Source organism: Nerophis lumbriciformis, linkage group LG28 (assembly GCF_033978685.3).
Source record: "Nerophis lumbriciformis linkage group LG28, RoL_Nlum_v2.1, whole genome shotgun sequence".
Taxonomy (NCBI): Eukaryota; Metazoa; Chordata; class Actinopteri; order Syngnathiformes; family Syngnathidae; genus Nerophis; species Nerophis lumbriciformis.
Window position 1 is genome coordinate 16,986,551 of NC_084575.2, and position 21,374 is coordinate 17,007,924.

A 21,374-nucleotide genomic window follows, 5' to 3' on the forward strand; every position below is an offset into this window, starting at 1 on the left:
TTTCCACCCGATTGTAGCTGAGATAGGCTCCAGCACCCCCTGCCACCCCAAAAAAGGGACAAGCGGTAGAAAATGGATGGATGGATAATGACAGTATTCATTTAACAAAAACATGGACTTACGTGTGTGTCAATAGGAGGCCTTGTCTATGCTGTCTCACACAGTCGTATCCGGACAAGGAAAATGTCCTTACGGTCCCAGAGAGCCTTTCACTGCTCGACTGAGCGGTACGTACGTCTCGCCACTCCCGTGCACGCCAGACCCACCAATGCTTTGTGATGTGTCTACATGGAAGAACATGTCTTTCTGCATCGTCTTTTCGCTCTTCATCCAGTCCAACGAGTGCTGGCCCAGTCACATAATATGTGCGGCTTCTGCACGTACACACAAGTGAATGCAAGCATACTTGATCAACAGCGATACAGGTTACACTGAGGGTGGCCGTATAAACAACTTTAACACTGTTAGAAATATACGCCACACTGTGAACCCACACAAACAAGAATGACAAACACATTTCGGGAGAACATCCGCACCGTAACACAACATAAACACAACAGAACAAATACCCAGAATCCTTTGCAGCACTAACTTTTCTGGGTATTTGTTCTGTTGTGTTTATGTTGTGTTACGGTGCGGATGTTCTCCCGAAATGTGTTTGTCATTCTTATTTGGTGTGGATTCACAGTGTGGCGTATATTTTTTTAAAGTGTTAGAGTTGTTTATACGGCCACCCTCAGTGTAACGTGTATCGCTGTTGATCAAGTATGCGTTTGCATTCACGTGTGCGTGCGTACAGAAGCCGCACTTATCTTGTGTCTGGGCCGGCACATTGTTAGAATGGATGAAAAGCGGACGCGACGACAGCTCGTAGAGGGCGTTAAAGGCAGTGCCTTTAAGGCACGCCCCCAAGACTGTAGTCCGGGTGGAATACGAGATATAATGACTGATGAACACCTTCGTTCGATAATGAAGGTTGCCTCAGCTCAAAGCCTGAGCCCCGACATTAATGAACTAGCATCCAAGAAAAGATGGCAGGTATCTGGCTTGGGCACATCAGATTAGATCAGTGTGTTGCAAACTGAGCAGTTTAAAGTCCTGAATGGTTGGTTTATTCATTGTTATTTTATTTTCACATTTATTAGCCTGTGGAAAAAGTTAATGTTGAGATTTACCTCTGAAGGCTGCAAATAGAAAAGAGGCATTACATTTTTATTTAAATTGTATGTGATATGCCATTGATATTTTTTAATTATTATTATTATTATTTGAAACTCGATTTTGCATGTCACTATAAAGTTATATAAGCCTTGCTTGTTCAATATTCAATGCAACGCGGCTTTGTTCAGTTTTAAATTTTGGCCCACTCTGTATTTGAGTTTGACACCCCTGCCCTAGACCCTATGGAGTTCACTTACTACGGTATCAGATATTTAACGGGACTTATAATGAATTCTGTCCTTTCTGACATATTAATGTTGTTACACTGTTAAAGTTAAAGTCCCAACGATAGGCACACACACACTAGGTGTAGTGAAATTACCCTCTGCATGTGACCCATCCCCTTGTTCACCCCCTGGGAGGTGAAGGGAGGAGCAAGCAGCAGAGGTGGCCGCGCTCGGGAATCATTTTGGTGATTTAACCCCCAATTCCAACCCTTGATGCTGAGTGCCAAGCAGGGAGGCAATGGGTCCCATTTTTATAGTCTTTGGTATGGCTCGGCCGGGGTTTGAACTCACGACCTTCCAGTCTCACTCTAACCACAAGACCACTGAGCAGGCTTGAATACCTAAACAATGCCAAAGCGTGAAATCATATAGGTTTGGATGGCGCCATTCGCTGGATTTTGCAGTCTGGCTATGTTGTGACGTCAGAGCGAGGTGGATGTACTTAAAACATTAGATCAAACGCTGAGCCAGAGGGGGAGGAGCATAATAACACTCAAGTGTGACATACACTTGACATAAATGCTGATAAAAGCTTTGTTTTTTTTGTGCAGAGTCTGAATCGATCAGCAAGTTTGCAGCTGTACCTAATGTTGTGACCGGGTGAATCTATGTAATTTTTATGAAGTTTATGTTATGGCCTGTTACGTAAGGGCATGTCCAGTTTTGTATTTTAGTTGTTATTTCTAGGTTATATTTCTGCGCTCTTATTGAGGTTTCTCCTTCCCTTGAGTTTGTGTCATCCAGCTGTGACGTAATCACTTCCTGAGCGCTGTCCCCCATACCTGTCTTCAGCTATTGATTAGTGTTCCCACCTGTTTTCTAGTCAATCATGCTCCTTATTTATACATGTCTGGTCAGTTTGCAGGTGTGGTCCCATTGCTTGCTTCATGCAACAGCTTGTGTTTGTTTATCTCCCTCTGTGACAAGTAAGGCTTTAGTTTTCCTGTGCGCTTTTCCTAGCTGCACGATCTCCTTTTGTTTCCTACTTTGTAACTTTGCTTCGGGATTAAATAGACCTGCACGCTGCTTCCTCCTTGTTTTTTTTTGCATCCTGAGAAACACGACCTTTGCGAACTTTACTGTTGGGAAAAAATATTGCCGACGACTTCATGATATATAATTAAACAGTGGACATTTTCAAAAGATACATTCTGATACTTTTGGCGAGGGTGGGTCGTGGTTTAATTTGCAATCTGGGAATGCCTTCAGAACCAAACATCATACAGACGGTCTCGAAAAACGAGTCATAAAAGTGACTGTGGAGCAAAATGTATGCAAAATTCACACCAAAACATATCCAATACATATTATCTAGACCAGGGGTGTCAAACTCAAATACAGAGTGGGCCAAAATTTAAAACTGAACAAAGCCGCGGGCTAAGGTTAAACAAATTAACCTTTTAATAGGCCCCCAAACAAGTTTTGCATTGAATATTGAACAAGCAAGGCTTATATAACTTTATAGTGACATGCAAAATCGAGTTTCAAATCATAATAATAATAATTAAAAAATAAATGGCATATCAAATACAATTTAAATAAAAATTGAATGCCGCTTTTCTATTTGCAGCCTTCTGAGGTAAATATCAACATTAACTTTTTCCACAAGCTAATAAATTTGAAAATAAAATAACAATGAATAAAACAACCATTCAGGACTTTAAACTGCTCAGTTTGCAACACACCGATCTAATCTGATGTGCCCAAGCCAGATACCTGGCATCTTTTCTTGGATACTAGTTCATTAATGTCGGGGCTCAGGCTTTGAGCTGAGGCAACCTTCATTATCAGTCATTATATCTCGTAGTCCACACGGATCACAGTCTTGGGGGCGTGCCTTAAAGGCACTGCCTTTAACGCCCGCCTTTCATCCATTCTAACATCATGCAGACCCAGTCATAAGATATGTGCGGCTTCTGTACGCACACACACGTGAATGCAACGCATACTTCATCAACAGCGATACAGGTTACACTGAAGGTGGCCGTATAAAAAACTTTAACACTGTTAGAAATATACGCCACACTGTGAATCCACACCAAACAAGAATGACAAACACATTTCGGGAGAACATCCGCACCATAACACAACATAAACACAACAGAACAAATACCCAGAACCCTTTGCAGCACTAACTCTTCCAGGACGCCACCAAATACACCCCCGCTTCCACCCCCCACACACATACACCTTGTAGCGTCCCGAAAGAGTTAGTGCTGCAAAGGGTTCTGGGTATTTGTTATGTTGTGTTTATGTTGTGTTACGGTGCGGATGTTCTCCCGAAATGTGTTTGTCATTCTTGTTTGGTGTGGATTCACAGTGTGGCGTATATTTCTAACATAGTTAAAGTTTTTTATTCGGCCACCCTCAGTGTAACCTGTATCGCTGTTGATGAAGTATGCGTTGCATTCACTTGTGTGTGTGTGTGCGTGCAGAAGCCGCACATGTTATGTGACTGGGCCAGCACTCGTTGGCCTGGAAGAAAAGCAGACTTGACTATTTTCGGTAGGGGCACTGAAGTTTGGAAGTCTCCTGGGGGTGGTGTCACCGTGGCACCGCCGCAATATATAATCGGTGGGCCAGCTTTAGTGTTAATTTGATATCGCCTCAAGGGCCAAGTGAAATTACACGGCGGGCCAAATTTGGCCCGCGGGCCAGAGTTTGACACCCATGATCTAGACCACTAGTTCAAAGCCCCTAAGCTGTCAATGCGTTATCCAGAACTGCTCTTAAGGTGTCGAGAAATGAGGTTTACATAATGTAGCTTACTTTGTTAATTAAATATCATGACAAATAATCTTTTCTAAGATTGCACATGTTAATTAAATTCATTTGTGTCAAATTCAAATGTGATGAGGTGCATAGTCAAGTGTTGTGCTCTCACTTCAGACAACGATGTGTACGCTGGCACGTCTCTGGATTTAATCGGAACCAATGCGGCCATCATTCGTACGTCCATCCAGGATGCCGGTCGGCATCTCCGCACGGAAGCTTATGACCAAAACTGGCTCAACGGTGACACACACACACCTAACACACTCACACATTCGTCCCATCTTCTCCAACATCCCTTGGTGACTCCCTTTGAACATGGACTTGTGTCTCATATCAGTGCCGGAGTTCGTGGGTTCCTTCTCCATTCCAGACACTCACAATCCTGATGACGACAAGATTTACTTCTTCTTCAGGGAGGCGGCTGTCGAGGCCAACCAGTGGGACAAGAGGGTCTACAGCCGAGTGGCTCGAGTTTGTAAGGTACGTGGACCTGGGTTCACCACAACCAAGGTTGGTTTGAGTATGCACTTTTCCCATTTCCTGTCTCCTCGATCCAGAATGATGTAGGAGGCAAGCGAAGCCTGATCAATCGCTGGACCACGTTCCTCAAGGCCAGACTAGTCTGTTCGGTGCCAGGTCCATCTGGAGTCGACACGCAATTTGATGAACTTGGTAATGCTTTTCCTTCCTGTTATCTTCTTATTATATTATGTTATTATCAAGTATTACAATGGAACCTCAATTTAAGAACTTATCTGGTTCTTAAACAGGGTTGGTAAATAGAAAAGTTGTTTTATTGTAGCAAGATTTCCCCATAAGAAACAATGTAAACATGAATAATGGGTTCCAACCTCGAAAAAGTCCATATTCACGTAATAATTGTACACTTTGAAAACATTATAAAGCACTATGCAGTACTGTATATTTAAGTTAAAGTACCAATGATTGCCACACACACACTAGGTGTGGCGAAATTATTCTCTGCATTTGACCCATCACCCTTGATCACCCCCTGGGAGGTGAGGGGAGCAGTGAGTAGCAGCGTTGGCCGCGCCCGGGAATCATTTTTGGTGATTTAACCCCCAATCAAACATAATAACAAATGGGTGATGGATCAATTAATAACAAAGCCAAAACAAAACAACAATAGCTTAACTGTCTTCATTTTCAGCCGCCCTGCCGACACGCACACACACTGTCACTAGCCCTGTGGTGCACTCACAGTTTGAAATCACAAAACTTCTACATAGATTAGGAATAAAAAAATAAATTAACTTTACCTTGTTGTTTAATCTTCTATGAGTGTCGACAACGCTGTGGATGCTTCTTGATGTTTCAAAACTATACATTGCTTGTCTATTGCTTTCTTTGGACTTATATCAAGCTAGAAAAACAAGGGAAATGTTGTGAAAAAGGCTAAAAAAACAGTTAAAGAGCACACAAAGTAGCACTGAACACAGTAGTTAACAGCAGCAGATTGATCAGCCCGTCCACAATGGATGTTCTGCCGGGCACACAATGGGCGGATGAAACATTCATACACTGAAACAAGTTTCTTACACCAAAGCATATTTTTATCCGGTTTGTGTCTTGTAAATCGAAAAGTTTGTACCATAAGGGGTTCGTAGACAGATGTTCCACTGTACACTAATTTGCTTAGTCATTTGTATTGATCTACATTGGATTAGGTTTTGAATTTTGTATCAAAGTGGACACACATTTTAAATTTTTCTTTAATCGACCCTCGCTGGAAAAAGTTTGGACACCCTTGCCTTAAAGGGGTAGATATTGTAGATATTGTGTGACACGACACACAAAACCAGACCACACTCATGCAGCTTTTTAGGGGTCACAAGCTTTGTCTACAAATGTAAGGGTCTGTCCATTACTATCCGCAAACGTACTTTTCTATTTTCCTTTTTTTTAGAGGATGTCTTCGTCCTGGAATCGAAGGACCCGCAAAACCCGATCATCTATGGAGTCTTTAAAACCTCCAGGTTGGTCCACCTTGACCCGTTCACACAGTTCACTTCAAGTGAGACTTTTAAGCTGCTTTGTTTCTACGTCTTCTTTCCTCCACCAGCTCGTTGTTTCGAGGCTCTGCGGTTTGCGTCTTCTCAATGTCATCGATTCGAGCGGCGTTCAACGGGCCGTTTGCTCATAAGGAAGGTCCCGACTATCGCTGGGTGGAGTACAAAGGCCGCATCCCGTACCCGAGACCTGGTGCTGTGAGTGCATTGACGATGTAGATTGGCCATCCACTTTTGTGAAGTGAACATTGGAGTTTAGACACACTGGATGGTCTCTTTGATTTGTCCAACCCACCAGTGTCCCAGTGAAACCTATGACTCGCTCCACGAGTCCACTAAGGATTTCCCAGACGAGGTGGTGAGCTTCATGCGACAGCATCAGCTGATGTGGGAACCGGTCCTACCTCTGGGCGGCAGACCCGTCTTAACTCGGGTCAATGTGTCCTACATGTTAACGAGGGTGGTGGTGGACAGGGTGGAAACAGAGGACGGAACTTACGACGTCTTATTCCTGGGCACAGGTGAGCAGGAATGCAAGGGTTCAATTGTTTTTTCTATAGCGCGGTGACCTGGAGCCTATCCCAGCAGTTGTTGTGCGAGAGGCCAGGTATACCCCTGACTGGTCACGAGCCAATCAGAGGGCACTTATTGACCAGAAGCTTATAATATTAAACTTTTTTGGCCCTTTTTCACATTTTATCAGGTAATGAGTTTGCTGTAGGCCAGTAATGTAATGATAAGTGGTATTGATAAACAGTGGTAAAACTCCAGACAGTTAGGATCACCGTTCTAAGGTAAAATTATAGAAAATATAGAAAGCAAACCTTCAACATGCGAATGTTTCATTTCTTTGTGCGTTCTGCAGATGATGGGAAGGTGCTGAAGGTAGCGTCCGAGGTCAAAGACACGTTGGAGAACGAGGAGCTCATTCTAGAAGAGTTAACGGTCTTCCAGGTGAGAGTTAAGCGGTCTTATTATCCCTCAAGGAAAAAACAAGAAGGTTGATTTGTATTTGATGTTCAGGAAGCTTGCATGTTTGCAGCATTTTGGAACGTGAAAACATTTTTAAAAAACAGGGGTTACGTTCTGAATAATGCTGTCAAATGATTCATTTTAAAATCCTATCAAACACAGTTGTGAATTTTGGTATTTACTTTCTCACATAATTTAAATCAACTTGAATAAGAGCTCACTATTTGGACCCAAATGCAATTTTATTGCCAAAATCTCATACAGGAAGATTTTTTTCAAACTGACATACACTGACCCGATCACTGACCGTACAACAACAACGGTCAAAATAAATTGCGTGAATAATCGACATCAGGGGTGTCAAACGTACAGCCCGCGGGCCTAAGAAGGCCCGCGAACAGGGTTTATTCGGCCCGTGAGATGAGTTTGCCAAGTATAAAAATGAGCTGCTGTTTTTTTTGGAACGAAAGAAACTGCTGTTTTAAATGTGTCCACTGGATGTCACAATAGCAATTCTGTTAGGCAAGCAAACGGTTTATACCTGGGCCAAGCAAGAGGTACACAGTAAAGGGGGACTGTGGCTTCTCCTCCTCGACCCACATGAAACTTAAAACCTGACGTTTTATGTCTTCTGCTTCGAACACATCGTTATTTAGCATCCTCGTTGCGCCAAAATGTCTCTGTCAAACACGAGAAAAGTGAACTTAACCCTTGTGAATAGTTTTTACCACCGTTTATTACGGTCTGTTGAGTTATCTCTGGATTGATACGTGGACATGACAAAGGAGGTATTTGATGCCAAGAAGAGTTTACATGTAGTGTTTTTGTTCAGTCCCAGAACGACCGTGACTTAAAGTTTAATCCTGGCTTTGTAGATACACTGAGACAGAGTCTAAGCTCATTATGTTTTTGAAACTGCACCAATTTCCTCAGAATTTTCAACAAATTTGAAGTGTTTTGTCCAGAGGATTATTTGTGATTTGTACGTTTTCAGAATGTGCTTGTTTGGCCAAAGTAAAACAAAGAAAACAACCTGAAGTTGCCTTTATTTTTAAGTTATCATGCCATGATTTCACCATTCCGGCCCATTTGGGAGTAGATTTTCCTCCATGCGGCCCCTGAGCTAAAATGAGTTTGACACCCCTGATCTACATATTTACATGACTATTGCCATAATTTTTTGTAATTAATTATATGAGTTAACTAGTTATTTTTGACAGCCCTAGTTCTGAGACCAACCACAAATAGCAAATCAACGCAATTAATTAAGAGGGCCATAAAAATGTATACATTTTGAACACTCTATTAAAACCTGGATATGCTGGCGTTTAAGTGCCATTGTCGGCTCGCTCCTCCCCCTTCAAACTTTCCTGCTTGCTTCAAGATGACGTTTTTGTCCGATTTCAGATTAACATTTACAATAAAAGTGACTGTTGTAAATAATAGATCTGATTCAGTGCTGGAACCCTCCCCATCTCTTATTTTGCCATTGTTGTCGCGCGATGAAGGAAGCTAACAAAGCTATATGCATAGAAGCACAATTCAGGTTTAAGCCCTAAATAGGCCTCACACACTTATTAAACTAAATTCAAAATGATAAAATGTATTCACCACTAATGAAAGATAAGATAAGAATGAGAAAAAAGAAGATGATTGATAAATACGTTCAATTGGAGTCACGGTATAAGGCAAGGCAAGGCAAGGCTATTTTATTTATAGAGCACATTTCTAAAACAAGGCAATTTGATTGTTGAGTTTGCTTTACAGACAATTAAAATAAATAAATTAAAATAAGGAAAACATATTTAAATTAAAATCAGAAAATACAATCATCATAAAAACAATCATAATTAATTAAAACTAATCAAATGCTGTAGATAAAATGCTTCCAGTTGTCATATGCACAATTAAATACAAGTGGATTTGAACATAGGTTTAATATACTGTAAGATTTTTAGTTAAAATAAAGCCAATAATAAAACATTTTTGTGGTCCCCTTTATTTAGAAAAGTACCGAAAAGTATCGAAATAATTTTGGTACCGGTATCAAAATATTGGTAACGGGACAACACTAGTATACAGTTTTATGTATATATGTACAGAATAAATCATTTGAGTACAAACTACATAATAATAATAATAATAATAGATTTTATTTGTAAAAAGCACTTTCCATTGAGTAAACAACCTCAAAGTGTATTAAAAAAATAAAAATAAAATAAAAATAAAAATATTATAAAAATAAATAATAATACAAACTAGAACAGCCTAATAGCTAGAACGAGTATGCATATATCTAAAAGAAAGGCTTTTTTAAAAAAAAAGAAGGGTTTTTAAGCCTTTTTTAAAAGCATCCACAGTCTGTGGTGCCCTCAGGTGGTCAGGGAGAGCGTTCCACAGACTGGGAGCGGCGTAGCAGAAAGCCCGGTCTCCCATTGTTCGCAGCTTTGTCCTCAGAGGTTGGAGGAGGTTAGCCTGTACATATAATAACGGATAGAGAGTAAAAGACACACAAGCTATGATATCAATATGCAAACTAAATGAGAGTACATAAATAGCACACAACCAACACCATCACATGACTTCCATACGTCACATACACGCTAATGTTTAACAAAAGGACGTTGAAAACTAGCGGCCTTGCATGCACATTACACTCCTTTCACTCCTGTGTGAGCAATGTTTTTCAGTCGTCTGTTGGTAAGCCTGCTCCTATTTAGTCGACGTGGGAAAAGGGTGGTGAGATAGTTTGTGATGACGTAATGACCCCCAGTTGTCTGCTTGGGAACAAACTGCACGTCTGACTTCCAAAGTCTGTTTGCCATCGACTTCAGGAAAAAGAGTCATGATAGGAGAGACTTCCCGGGCACAACCCAGGTGAAGGAAACCACAACAAAGAAACAGGAAACAAGTTGAACTTGAAAACAGGAAGTGAACCCCCATGGTCACTCATTTTAGCGGAGGTCCTTGAAAGATTTGCGAATGACCACATGCTTTCTGTAAATGCTGTGTGGTAATTTTTTTGAGTGCACGTGAAACTAAACCAGGGGTCGGCAACCTGCGTGTGGATCTTTAGCCTTCTTGCTTTTAAATGTGCATTTGTCAAAAGAGTTCTGTAATTACTGACTTTTCGTGAGGCTATGAATGTGTCCTGACTGGTAATTGGACTCGCCATAGTGTGGACTGTGACGCAACAGTTTGTTGACATGTAAAATCTTCCACTCCTTCTTTGTCTCATTTTGTCCACCAAAAGTTTCATGCAGTGCGTGAATGCACAAAGGTGCGCTTTGTTGATGTTATTGATTTGTCGGAGTGCTAATCAGGTATATTTGGTCAGTGCATGACTGCAAGCTAATCAATGCTAACATGCTATTTAGCCTAGCTGTATGTACATATTGCATCATTATGCCTCATTTGTAGGTATATTTGAGCTTATTTAATATCCTTTACTTTTATCCTCTTTGTGTATTATTTAGTTGTGCATGTCTCATGACACATTATCAGTATGTAATATTGGCTGAATTTCAGATAGTTGTTTGTGTGCCATGTTGTTCCAGACCACAGCAAACATTACCTCGCTTGCCAAAGATTGTAATAAATCTATTAAAGGAAGACAGCCTGCCGTTTCCTTTAACTTGGACACACACATCTATACCTTTGTACATTCTAAGACAGTAATTTCCAGGAGTTATCTCACCTTCTGAGTAGCCTCCATTTTACTAATGTTTTCTAATGCTGTAAAAATGTGTAGAATAAATATTACATTTCAATATTTCTGTCAACGAAGATTTGCTTCAGCCTGCGACACAGTCAATTTGATAGTAGGCTATTATAGCTAATGTAGACACTTACGTCATGTGTTGCCTTCATTAGAACACTTATATATGGCTTTTAATTTTTTGTAGCTCCAGACAGATTTGTTTTTTGTATTTTTGGTCCAATCTGGCTCTTTCAACGTTTTGGGTTGGATTAAACAGTCAGGAGCCAGGACTTCCTTGAACAATTTGACAACATTTATTTTGCAAAGGTCACAGGCTTAGGTGGCATTTGTATGATCGCATGAAATGAGCCTCGATCAATGATTCTTCATTCTTTTTATAGTCCATGCAAAACAAAGTCCTTCTGGGCCGGATAACGTCATGATCGCACAAAGGTGGGGGCGAGTCCAAGGGATAATAGTCCAGGTGACTTTGGCACAACAAGACCATCAGGAGGCGCCTTTGTGGAGCCATCCGTCGATAAGAGAGGGTTGTATACGTCATTAAAACTATAGGGTGGGTAATATTAGTTTTAAGTTTACGAGGACACAGAAAGTCAATATTATAACAGTATTAGGAATAGCCATAATAGGTTCATGGTGTTCTCACAATAAGAAGGCCTTACTAGGAGTCAGTGCTCCAGACAGAGCAAATGTTGAAGAGGAAGGATGAAAAGAGTGAGTGCATTTAAGTGTATATTTACTACAATATTCTACGTTTTGTCCAATTCCTTGTATTAGTTTACGGTGCTTACTTGCCACATCCAATATTGACGTATCGCAGCAACGGGCTGACCATTTTTATGAGGCGTCTATTTGACGGATTTGAGAGTAAAATAGAGTTTAGCTCTACGTAGACAGATTATTTTGCCTGTACTGTACATTTTAAAACTGAATAATGCTTTTAAAGGTTTAAAAGCTATGTTATTTTTATACGTAAAATAGGATGTGTGGAAGTTTCTTCCTAGCAGTTCCACTGTAGACGCGGCACAAGAGCCAAGCGTGCAGTTTTTAACAAAGGTTTTAATGTACATAGGTTTTTATCCAAAGTCTTTCTCCCCCAGAACGTGACTTTTCAGTCACGTCCGTATCCTCTCTCTCCTCCTGCTCCCGGCCACTTACTGTTAAAGACAACAGATGATTAGATTAACACGTACCACCTGTGAAATCTAATCACCTGCCAGCTGTGTCTCGCCGTCAGCACTGCCACGCCCCCCCCCCCATCTGATGGTGCTCTGTCCTCAGCACCATGGACAGAGGCGGTGACTATTGCTCCTGCAGGCAGTGCTGGCCACATCTTCCTCCACAGGATGAAAAAAATAATAATCTGGGATAGTAGTAAACTTTGAAGCGTGCTGTGGCAAGAAACTGTACTGTACTAAAAAAAAAGAGGTGTAATTTGTAACAAATAGTCAGGGATGTCTTTCACACTTTTTTTTGTCTGTCTTCCAGAGTCCTGCTTCCATTCTTAGCATGAAGCTCTCCAGCAAGAAAGTAAGTTCCTTCATGCATAGTTAAATCCTTAAACCAGGGGTGCCCAAACTTTTTCCACTAACTGCCACAGACTGACAAATCAAAGGATGCGGGTGCCATTATAGTAGTTTTCACCTTCAAAACCAGTACACTATATACTGTATTTTTTTTTTTCCAAAGAACTAGAAAATGCAATTTCTTTATAAAATTCTTGTGAATGCTGAAGAGCCAAAGCCGAACTGAAATGCTAACATTTAGCATCCTGGCCAGATAGCGACAATTAACAAAAGATATGAGCAAAATTAGCTTAAAGTAATACCAAAATATCACACTGACACTATATATATACCTGCTAAATGAGCGGAAATATCTAGCATGCTAAAATGCTAACTGTTACATGCGTGAAGTACCAAAATAAATTACTCTGAGGTGTGTACCTGCTAGTCTGCTAACGTCAGCATGCATTAAGTACTAAAATATGACCGAGTTGTACACCTACAAAATTAGCAGAAAAAAAAGGTAGCATATTAACAATAGCATGCTAACAGGTATTATTTGTTAAGTAACAAAATGTTTGACGCTGAAGTTTATACGTGCAAAATTAACAAAAAAGCTAGCATGCAAATATTAAAATGCTAACGATTGTGCCGAGGGCCGCTAAAAAAATAGCGCCGCACTTTGGACACCCCTGCATTAAACCATCAATATGTATATTTCTTAGATATTGATTATGAACATATATCGTGTACATATATAGATTTTGTTTTCGTCCCTCACAGCAACAGCTGTATGTGGTCAGTGAAGGGGGCGTGGCCCAGCTGGCGTTCCAGAGGTGCGAGTTGTACGGCAAAGACTGCACAGACTGTCGCTTGGCCAGAGACCCGTACTGCATCTGGGACGGACAGACCTGCTCCAGATACTTTGCCTCCAGCAAAAGGTAGATACAAAGATGCTTCCTGTGATTGGCGATGTGTGAACTCCGACATTTTGTACAAACAGCACCAGCATAGAACAGGGGACTGAGTTGTTCTGCCAATATTCCACTTTCGAAGGGACGGTCAGGGTCGTAACAGAATCAGAATGATGGGTCAGGGGGAGGGATGTCCGATAATGGCTTTTTTGCCGATATCCGATATTGTCCAACTCTTAATTACCGATTCCGATATCAACCGATACCGATATATACAGTCGTGGAATTAACACATTATTATGCCTAATTTTGTTGTGATGCCCCGCTGGATGCATTAAATAATGTAACGAGGTTTTCCAAAATAAGAGGACAACTTCAACTCAATTTATGGAAAAAAGTGCCAACATGGCACTGCCATATTTATTATTGAAGTCACAAAGTGCATTATTTTCTTTAACATGCCTCAAAACAGCAGCTTGGACTTTGGGACATGCTCTCCCTGAGATAATCCTGATACCCACTACAACTATGGAAAATACTATACTTTGACTTTCACAAAGTGGATTATTTTTAATCTTTCTTAAACATGCCTCAAAACAACAGCTACAAAAACAATGAAGGCACACAGCTTCAGTCCAGAGTATACTAGAGTAATAAAGTAAACAATAACATAGTCCTCATTTAGTTACTGTATAACAGGAAATTATAAACTGGGCTCACATCCATCTTCCGCTTGTATTCATCGTGTATCTCCTTATGATTCTTGAAGAGGTGGGAGATCTAATTGCTCGTATTAAAGGAAGACATCTTGGTTCCTCTACTTTTTGCAGTCATTGCAAATTGCCAGTTTTTTATCCGTCAGAGACACTTTAAAATAATCCCAAACCATAGACATGGTGTCGTTAGTCTGTCACCGAGCGAGCTCGCTTGTTAGCCACGGCTACAGCACCGGCAACAACACTCTTGTTGTTGTTATGCTGCGCTCACGGCGGTTTGAAGAGGTCATCAAGCGTCGCCAGTAAACCTCTCATGCTGCAGTCGTCAACTCCTGTGTTGTGTGTGGGAGAGGGGCGAGGGGAGAGGGGAGAGGGGAGGGGCTGCTGACTGGGAAACGCAACTGCTCTGTACTGCTCCCTACGTCCGTGTTTTACCGGTTATGTACCACTCCGTACAGCGGCGTTTTAAAAAGTCATTAATTTTACTTTTTGAAACCGATACCGATAATTTCTAATATTACATTTTAAGCATTTATGGGGCGATAATATCGGCCTGCCGATATTATCGGCCATCTCTAGTCAGGGGTGGGGAATTTTTTTAAGTACTTCTCTGGACGACAATTATTTGCAGAACCTTCTTCCGTAAAAGACGCTACTGATTGTTTAACACTGTAAATAAGTAACCACCCCAAGTCAACAGGGGGCGGCACACAAGACCACAGGGCAACATAGGACCTTTTTCCACTGAGTATGTTTTTTATACAATTGTTGTGAGATGGTCAAATACCGCAACCGCAGCAATGAAAGACAGAAACATTGTAAACAAAGTTTGTCGTCATGGTGACTGACGGTATTGTTAACATGTGTTAGGTGAGATGGAACACACCCGAAGGGACGGTCTGTGGGGGCGGGGTCAATAGCACGGATCTCATCGTGCCACACGGCCTGCCATTGGAGCGTCACATGTCAGCTAAATGGATTCCACCACTGAGAAGATGTCTTGTCAACGTGCGCAGGGATCGTTTTTTGTGGATATTGGAAATGACTACAAGTCAACGTTAAATTGTGATTTTATAGGAATGTGATTTTTCATCTTTTTAACTTTTCTACATTTGAATATTCAATTCATCCATCCATCCATCCATCTTCTTCCGCTTATCCGAGGTCGGGTCGCGGGGGCAGCAGCCTAAGCAGGGAAGCCCAGACTTCCCTCTCCCCAGACACTTCGTCCAGCTCCTCCCGGGGGATCCCGGGGCGTTCCCAGGCCAGCCGGGAGAGATAGTCTTCCCAACGTGTCCTGGGTCTTCCTCGTGGCCTCCTACCGGTCGGACATGCCCTAAACACCTCCTTAGGGAGGCGCTCGGGTGGCATCCTGACCAGATGCCCGAACCACCTCATCTGGCTCCTCTCGATGTGGAGGAGCAGCGGCTTTACTTTGAGCTCCCCCCGGATGACAGAGCTTCTCACCCTATCTCTAAGGGAGAGCCCCGCCACCCGGCGGAGGAAACTCATTTCGGCCGCTTGTACCCGTGATCTTGTCCTTTCGGTCATAACCCAAAGCTCATGACCATAGGTGAGGATGGGAACGTAGATCGACCGGTAAATTGAGAGCTTTGCCTTCCGGCTCAGCTCCTTCTTCACCACAACGGATCGATACAGCGTCCGCATTACTGAAGACGCCGCACCGATCCGCCTGTCGATCTCACGATCCACTCTTCCCTCACTCGTGAACAAGACTCCGAGGTACTTGAACTCCTCCACTTGGAGCAAGATCTCCTCCCCAACCCGGAGATGGCACTCCACCCTTTTCCGGGCGAGAACCATGGACTCGGACTTGGAGGTGCTGATTCTCATCCCAGTCGCTTCACACTCAGCTGCGAACCGATCCAGTGAGAGCTGAAGATCCTGGCCAGATGAAGCCATCAGGACCAAATCATCTGCAAAAAGCAGAGACCTAATCCTACAGCCACCAAACCGGATCCCCTCAACGCCTTGACTGCGCCTAGAAATTATGTCCATAAAAGTTATGAACAGAATCGGTGACAAAGGGCAGCCTTGGCGGAGTCCAACCCTCACCGGAAACGTGTCCGACTTACTGCCGGCAATGCGAACCAAGCTCTGACACTGATCATACAGGGAGCGGACCGCCACAATCAGACAGTCCGAAACCCCATACTCTCTGAGCACTCCCCACAGGACTTCCCGAGGGACACGGTCGAATGCCTTCTCCAAGTCCACAAAGCACATGTAGACTGGTTGGGCAAACTCCCATGCACCCTCAAGGACCCTGCCGAGAGTATAGAGCTGGTCCACAGTTCCACGACCAGGACGAAAACCACACTGTTCCTCCTGAATCCGAGGTTCGACTATCCGGCGTAGCCTCCTCTCCAGTACACCTGAATAGACCTTACCGGGAAGGCTGAGGAGTGTGATCCCACGATAGTTAGAACACACCCTCCGGTTCCCCTTTTTAAAGAGAGGAACCACCACCCCGGTCTGCCAATCCAGAGGTACTGCCCCCGATGTCCACGCGATGCTGCAGAGTCTTGTCAACCAAGACAGCCCTACAGCATCCAGAGCCTTAAGGAACTCCGGGCGGATCTCATCCACCCCCGGGGCCTTGCCACCGAGGAGCTTTTTAACTACCTCAGCAACCTCAGCCCCAGAAATAGGAGAGCCCACCACAGATTCCCCAGGCACTGCTTCCTCATAGGAAGACGTGTTGGTGGGATTGAGGAGGTCTTCGAAGTATTCCCTCCACCGATCCACAACTTCCGCAGTCGAGGTCAGTAGAACACCATCCGCACCATACACGGTGTTGGTAGTGCACTGCTTCCCCTTCCTGAGGCGGCGGATGGTGGTCCAGAATCGCTTCGAAGCTGTCCGGAAGTCGTTTTCCATGGCTTCCCCGAACTCCTCCCATGTCCGAGTTTTTGCCTCCGCGACCGCTGAAGCCGCACACCGCTTGGCCTGTCGGTACCTGTCCGCTGCCTCAGGAGTCCCATGAGCCAAAAGAACCCGATAGGACTCCTTCTTCAGCTTGACGGCATCCCTCACCGCCGGTGTCCACCAACGGGTTCTAGGATTACCGCCACGACAGGCACCAACTACCTTGCGGCCACAGCTCCAATCAGCCGCCTCGACAATAGAGGTGCGGAACATGGTCCACTCGGACTCAATGTCCAGCACCTCCCTCGTGACATGTTCAAAGTTCTTCCGGAGGTGGGAATTGAAACTCTCTCTGACAGGAGACTGCCAGACGTTCCCAGCAAACCCTCACAAAGCGTTTGGGCCTGCCAGGTCTGTCCGGCATCCTCCCCCACCATCGCAGCCAACTCACCACCAGGTGGTGATCGGTAGAAAGCTCCGCCCCTCTCTTCACCCGAGTGTCCAAAACATGAGGCCGCAAATCCGATGACACAACTACAAAGTCGATCATAGAACTGCGGCCTAGGGTGTCCTGGTGCCAAGTGCACATATGGACACCCTTATGCTTGAACATGGTGTTCGTTATGGACAATCCGTGACGGGCACAAAAGTCCAATAACAAAACACCACTTGGGTTCAGATCCGGGCGGCCATTCTTCCCAATCACGCCTCTCCAGGTTTCACTGTCGTTGCCAACATGAGCGTTGAAGTCCCCCAGTAGAACGAGGGAATCACCCGGGGGAGCACTCTCAAGTACTCCCTCGAGTGAATCCAAAAAGGGTGGGTACTCTGAGCTGCTGTTTGGCGCGTAAGCGCAAACAACAGTCAGGACCCGTCCCCCCACCCGAAGGCGGAGGGAAGCTACCCTCTCGTCCACCGGGTTGAACTCCAACATGCAGGCTCTGAGCCGGGGGGCAACAAGAATTGCCACCCCAGCCCGTCGCCTCTCACTGCTGGCAACGCCAGAGTGGAAGAGAGTCCAGCCCCTCTCGAGAGAACTGGTTCCAGAGCCCTTGCTGTGCGTCGAGGTGAGTCCGACTATATCCAACCGGAACTTCTCTACCTCGCGCACTAGCTCAGGCTCCTTCCCCCCCAGCGAGGTGACGTTCCACGTCCCAAGAGCTAGCTTCTGTAGCCGAGGATCGGACCGCCAAGTGCCCTGCCTTCGGCTACCGCCCAGCTCACATTGCACCCGACCTCTATGGCCCCTGCTATGGGTGGTGAGCCCATTGGAGGGGGGACCCACGTTGCCTCTTCGGGCTGTGCCCGGCCGGGCCCCATGGGGACAGGCCCGGCCACCAGGCGCTCGCCATCGTGCCCCAACTCCGGGCCTGGCTCCGGAGGGGGGCCCCGGTGACCCGCGTCCGGGCAAGGGAAATCTGAGTCTCGGTTCTTGCATTTCCATAGAAGTCTTCGAGCTGCTCTTTGTCTGATCCCTCACCTAGGACCTGTTTGTCTTGGGAGACCCTACCAGGGGGCATGGAAGCCCCCGGACAACATAGCTCCTAGGATCATTGGGACACGCAAACTCCTCTACCACGTTAAGGTGGCAGCTCAGAGAGGAGATATTCAATTCAATTAGCACAAAATAGATGTTATAGGGTGCCTATGAAACTTCTCATTCATCCAGGTCATTGTATTCTTAGGGCATCCAATTGATCACAACTGGACAGTTCGTTTTGTCTTAGAGGACGTTTTGCCTCTCATCCATGTAGGCATCATCAGTTCATGCTCATAGAGCTGACCAATCTAAGTCTAAGACTAAATCTGACCTAGCTAAGTCTAAAACTAGAGGATATCAATCTAAGTCTAAGACTAGATCTGACCTATCTAAATCTAAAATAAGATTGGTCTCATGCGCATAGAGCTGACCAATCTAAGTCTAAGACTAGATCTGACCTAGCTAAGTCTAAAACTAGAGGATATCAATCTAAGTCTAAGACTAGATCTGACCTATCTAAATCTAAAACTAGAGGTGATAAATCTAAGTCTAAGACTAGATATGACCTATCCAAATCTAAAATAAGATTGGTCTCATGCTCATAGAGCTGACCAATTTAAGTTTAAGACTAGATCTGACCTAGCTAAGTCTAAAACTAGAGGATATCAATCTAAGTCTAAGACTAGATCTGACCAATCTAAAACTAGAGGTGATCAATCTAAGTCTAAGACTAGATCTGACCTATCTCAATCTAAAATAAGATCTGACCAATCAAAGTCTAAGACTAGATCTGACCTATCTAAGTCTAAAACTAGAGGGGACCTATCTAAGTCTAAAACTAGAGGGGACCAATCTAAGTCTAAGACTAGATCTGACCAACAATCTAACTCGAAAACGAGATCTGAACAATGTAACTCTAAAACGAGATCTGACCAATCTAAGTCTGAGACTAGATCTGACCAGTCTAAGTCTGAGACTAGATTTTGACCAATCTAAGTCTAGGAGCAGGAACTGATGAAGCCTACTAGGCTGAGCATAATCAGCATTGCACAAACCTATAGATACAGTTACACTGAAAAGTAAATTAGAATTGGGCGTAATAAACAGCTATAATGTTTATTTATTTATTTTATTTTTTTTAAGATGACATCTGCAATAAAGTTCACTGCCTGAGGGGAGCATACAGTTCATATTTCATACAATGTTAAAGTGTTTTTAATTATGTCTGAACTGTATGTGTGTGTGCGTGTGTGTTGTGTTTGTGTGTGTGTGTGTGTGTGTGTGTGTGTGTGTGTGTGTGTGTGTGTGTGTGTGTGTGTGTGTGTGTGTGTGTGTTTGTGTGTGTGTGTGTGTGTGTGTCAGGAGGGCACGGACACAGGACACAACGTATGGCGACCCCTGGAGTCATTGTCCAATCACAGATGGCCGTAAGAACTCTTGTCTGTAATGTGATTATACAAAACCCAAAACCAGTGAAGTTGGCACATTGTGTAAATCATAAATAAAAACAGAATACAATGATTTGCAAATTATTTTCAGCTTATATTCAATTAATTACACTGCAGAGACAAGATACTTGATGTTCGAACTGGAGTCCAGAGGACACGACTTCCACAGTTTCCAAAAACAATTTGAAATGTGGACTCGTCAGACCACAGAACACTTTTCCACTTTGCATCAGTCCATCTTAGATGAGCTTGGGCCCAGCGAAGCCGGTGGCGTTTCTGGGTGTTGTTGATAAATGGCTTTGGCTTTGCATAGTAGAGTTTTTTAACTTGCACTTACAGATGTAGCGACCAGCTGTATTTAATGGCAGTGGTTTTCTAAAGTGTTCCTGATCTCATGTGGTGATATTCTTTACACACTGATGTTGCTTTTTGATGCAGTATCGCCTGAGGTATCCAAGGTCACGGGCATTCAATGTTACGTGCAGTGATTTCTCCAGATTCTCTGATCCTTTTGATGATATTACAGACCGTAGATGGTGAAATCCCTAAATTCTTTGCAGTAGCTCATTGACAAATGTTCTTCTTAAACTGTTCGACAATTTGCTCACGCATTTGTTCACAAAGTGTTTACCCTCGCCCCATCCTTGTTTGTGAATGACTAAGCATTTCATGGAAGCTGCTTTTATACCCAATTATGGCATCCACATGTTCCCAATTAGCCTGTTCACCTGTGGGATTTTCCAAATAAGTGTTTGATGAGCATTCTTCAACTTTATCAGTCTTTTTCGCCACAACAAACATGATGCAGGCATCAAATTCCAAATGAGCTAATATTTGCAAAAAATAACAAAGTTTACCAGTTCGAACTTTAAGTATCTTGTCTTTGCAGTCTATTCAATTGAATATAGGTTGAAAAGGATTTGCAAATCATTGTATTCTGTTTTTATTTACCATTTACACAACATGGTTTTGGGTTTTGTACTTGAGTCACGATTGACCTACTCTTGAGTCTCCAAGACTAAAATAATTAACAATTGTATTATTCTTGATCCTTCACATATACCCCATTGTCGTGAATATGTTTGCATATGTTTGTCATTTAGACTGGAACTCTGTGGAGGTCAAGGTTGTGTATGGCGTGGAGGGAAACACGTCCTTCATGGAGTGCGTCCCTCGCTCGCCACAAGCTCAACTCAGGTGGACGCTGCAGCAGCAGAATGAACAAAGTCATCTGGTAAGTCACACAATTGACTTCCTCCACACTCTTGCGCAGTCCAAAAACATGACGCCTGCTTATAATTGGCCCATAGGTTTCAATGTATAAATTCCAGCTGGACCGTGATCTTAAATAGGACACGCGCTATAGAACAGGAATGAAATTCAAAGTGTGGGTGAATGTGAAAGAACCAGGATTAATTTCCTTACTAAATATATATATTGGGCTGTCAAACAATTAAAATATTAATCACAGTTTGT

The 21,374-nt window shown here is 43.4% G+C and overlaps 1 protein-coding gene across 1 annotated transcript in view; it reads left to right on the forward strand.

Moving 5' to 3' along the window:
- The window catches only part of LOC133570937 (semaphorin-3D), a 33,377-nt gene that overhangs the window by 4,811 nt on the left and 7,192 nt on the right, over window positions 1-21,374 (forward strand). The window contains exons 6-17 of the mRNA XM_061923779.2: window positions 137-227; window positions 4,338-4,463; window positions 4,561-4,703; window positions 4,781-4,895; window positions 6,151-6,220; window positions 6,307-6,451; window positions 6,552-6,774; window positions 7,119-7,207; window positions 12,435-12,476; window positions 13,235-13,392; window positions 19,813-19,877; window positions 21,002-21,132. Of these exons, the coding sequence (XP_061779763.2) occupies window positions 137-227; window positions 4,338-4,463; window positions 4,561-4,703; window positions 4,781-4,895; window positions 6,151-6,220; window positions 6,307-6,451; window positions 6,552-6,774; window positions 7,119-7,207; window positions 12,435-12,476; window positions 13,235-13,392; window positions 19,813-19,877; window positions 21,002-21,132 (1,398 nt within the window). The remainder of the gene's footprint in view (window positions 1-136; window positions 228-4,337; window positions 4,464-4,560; window positions 4,704-4,780; window positions 4,896-6,150; window positions 6,221-6,306; window positions 6,452-6,551; window positions 6,775-7,118; window positions 7,208-12,434; window positions 12,477-13,234; window positions 13,393-19,812; window positions 19,878-21,001; window positions 21,133-21,374) is intronic.